Source organism: Sinocyclocheilus rhinocerous, unplaced genomic scaffold (assembly GCF_001515625.1).
Source record: "Sinocyclocheilus rhinocerous isolate Xijiao unplaced genomic scaffold, SAMN03320098_v1.1 scaffold4622, whole genome shotgun sequence".
In the NCBI taxonomy this organism is placed as follows: Eukaryota; Metazoa; Chordata; class Actinopteri; order Cypriniformes; family Cyprinidae; genus Sinocyclocheilus; species Sinocyclocheilus rhinocerous.
In genome coordinates this window covers 48072-48748 of record NW_015658200.1, presented here as the reverse complement: position 1 = coordinate 48748, position 677 = coordinate 48072, and the positions used below count along the sequence as shown (strand labels likewise).

The following is a 677-nucleotide window of genomic DNA, read 5'->3' as shown; positions in this document are numbered from 1 at the left end:
CTCACTCACACACACACACACACACACACACACACACACACTCACACACTGACCGTCAGGAACGGGTGTCTGGTGTTCTGCAGCACTCGACTCTCTGTGACCGTATGTGCCACTTCATCCTAAACACACATGAACACGTTCAAAACACAGATCAACCAAGCTCTGGGGCACGTTCTTCGTACGTCGCTAACTCAGTTAGCTGGATTTGATTGTTGATGATTTGGCATGATCTTGGATTGTTTGGTTCTTCGAAGCTCATCCCGGAGTTGCTGTCATAGCAACAGGTCCTTAAACTTAACCCTGCTCGGGAGCAGCTTATTTCATGTAAACAGGATTAGATTGCATCTTTTTAAGCAGAATTGATCGTAAAAATCTGTCCCAGCCACCGCTACTTTATTACAAGAGTACCCTACTGATCCATAATTTAAAATAATAATAATTAAAAAATTCATTTGACAATAATATAATAATGTCATTTAGGCTAATAGACACAGCCAGTTTTACTCACTGAAATATTTATTCGTCTTAAAATTATTATTCATAATTGTATTAGAGTCTTACACACATGCTATACAGATAATGTAGAGTCGTGCATTAATTTGAGTGCTGACAGATATTATGGGAGTGGCTTGATGGAGCGCAGGAGATGCAGATAACTTGATCTTGACCCTTAAGAA

General features: G+C 39.7%; 1 protein-coding gene across 3 annotated transcripts in view; it reads right to left on the bottom strand.

Annotated features, from left to right (window-relative positions):
• Positions 1-677, bottom strand: part of akt2l (v-akt murine thymoma viral oncogene homolog 2, like) — a 22361-nt gene that overhangs the window by 11598 nt on the left and 10086 nt on the right. For all 3 annotated transcript variants that reach the window (XM_016530321.1, XM_016530320.1, XM_016530322.1), the window contains exon 7: positions 54-119. In XM_016530321.1, coding sequence (XP_016385807.1) covers positions 54-119 — 66 coding nt within the window. The remainder of the gene's footprint in view (positions 1-53; positions 120-677) is intronic.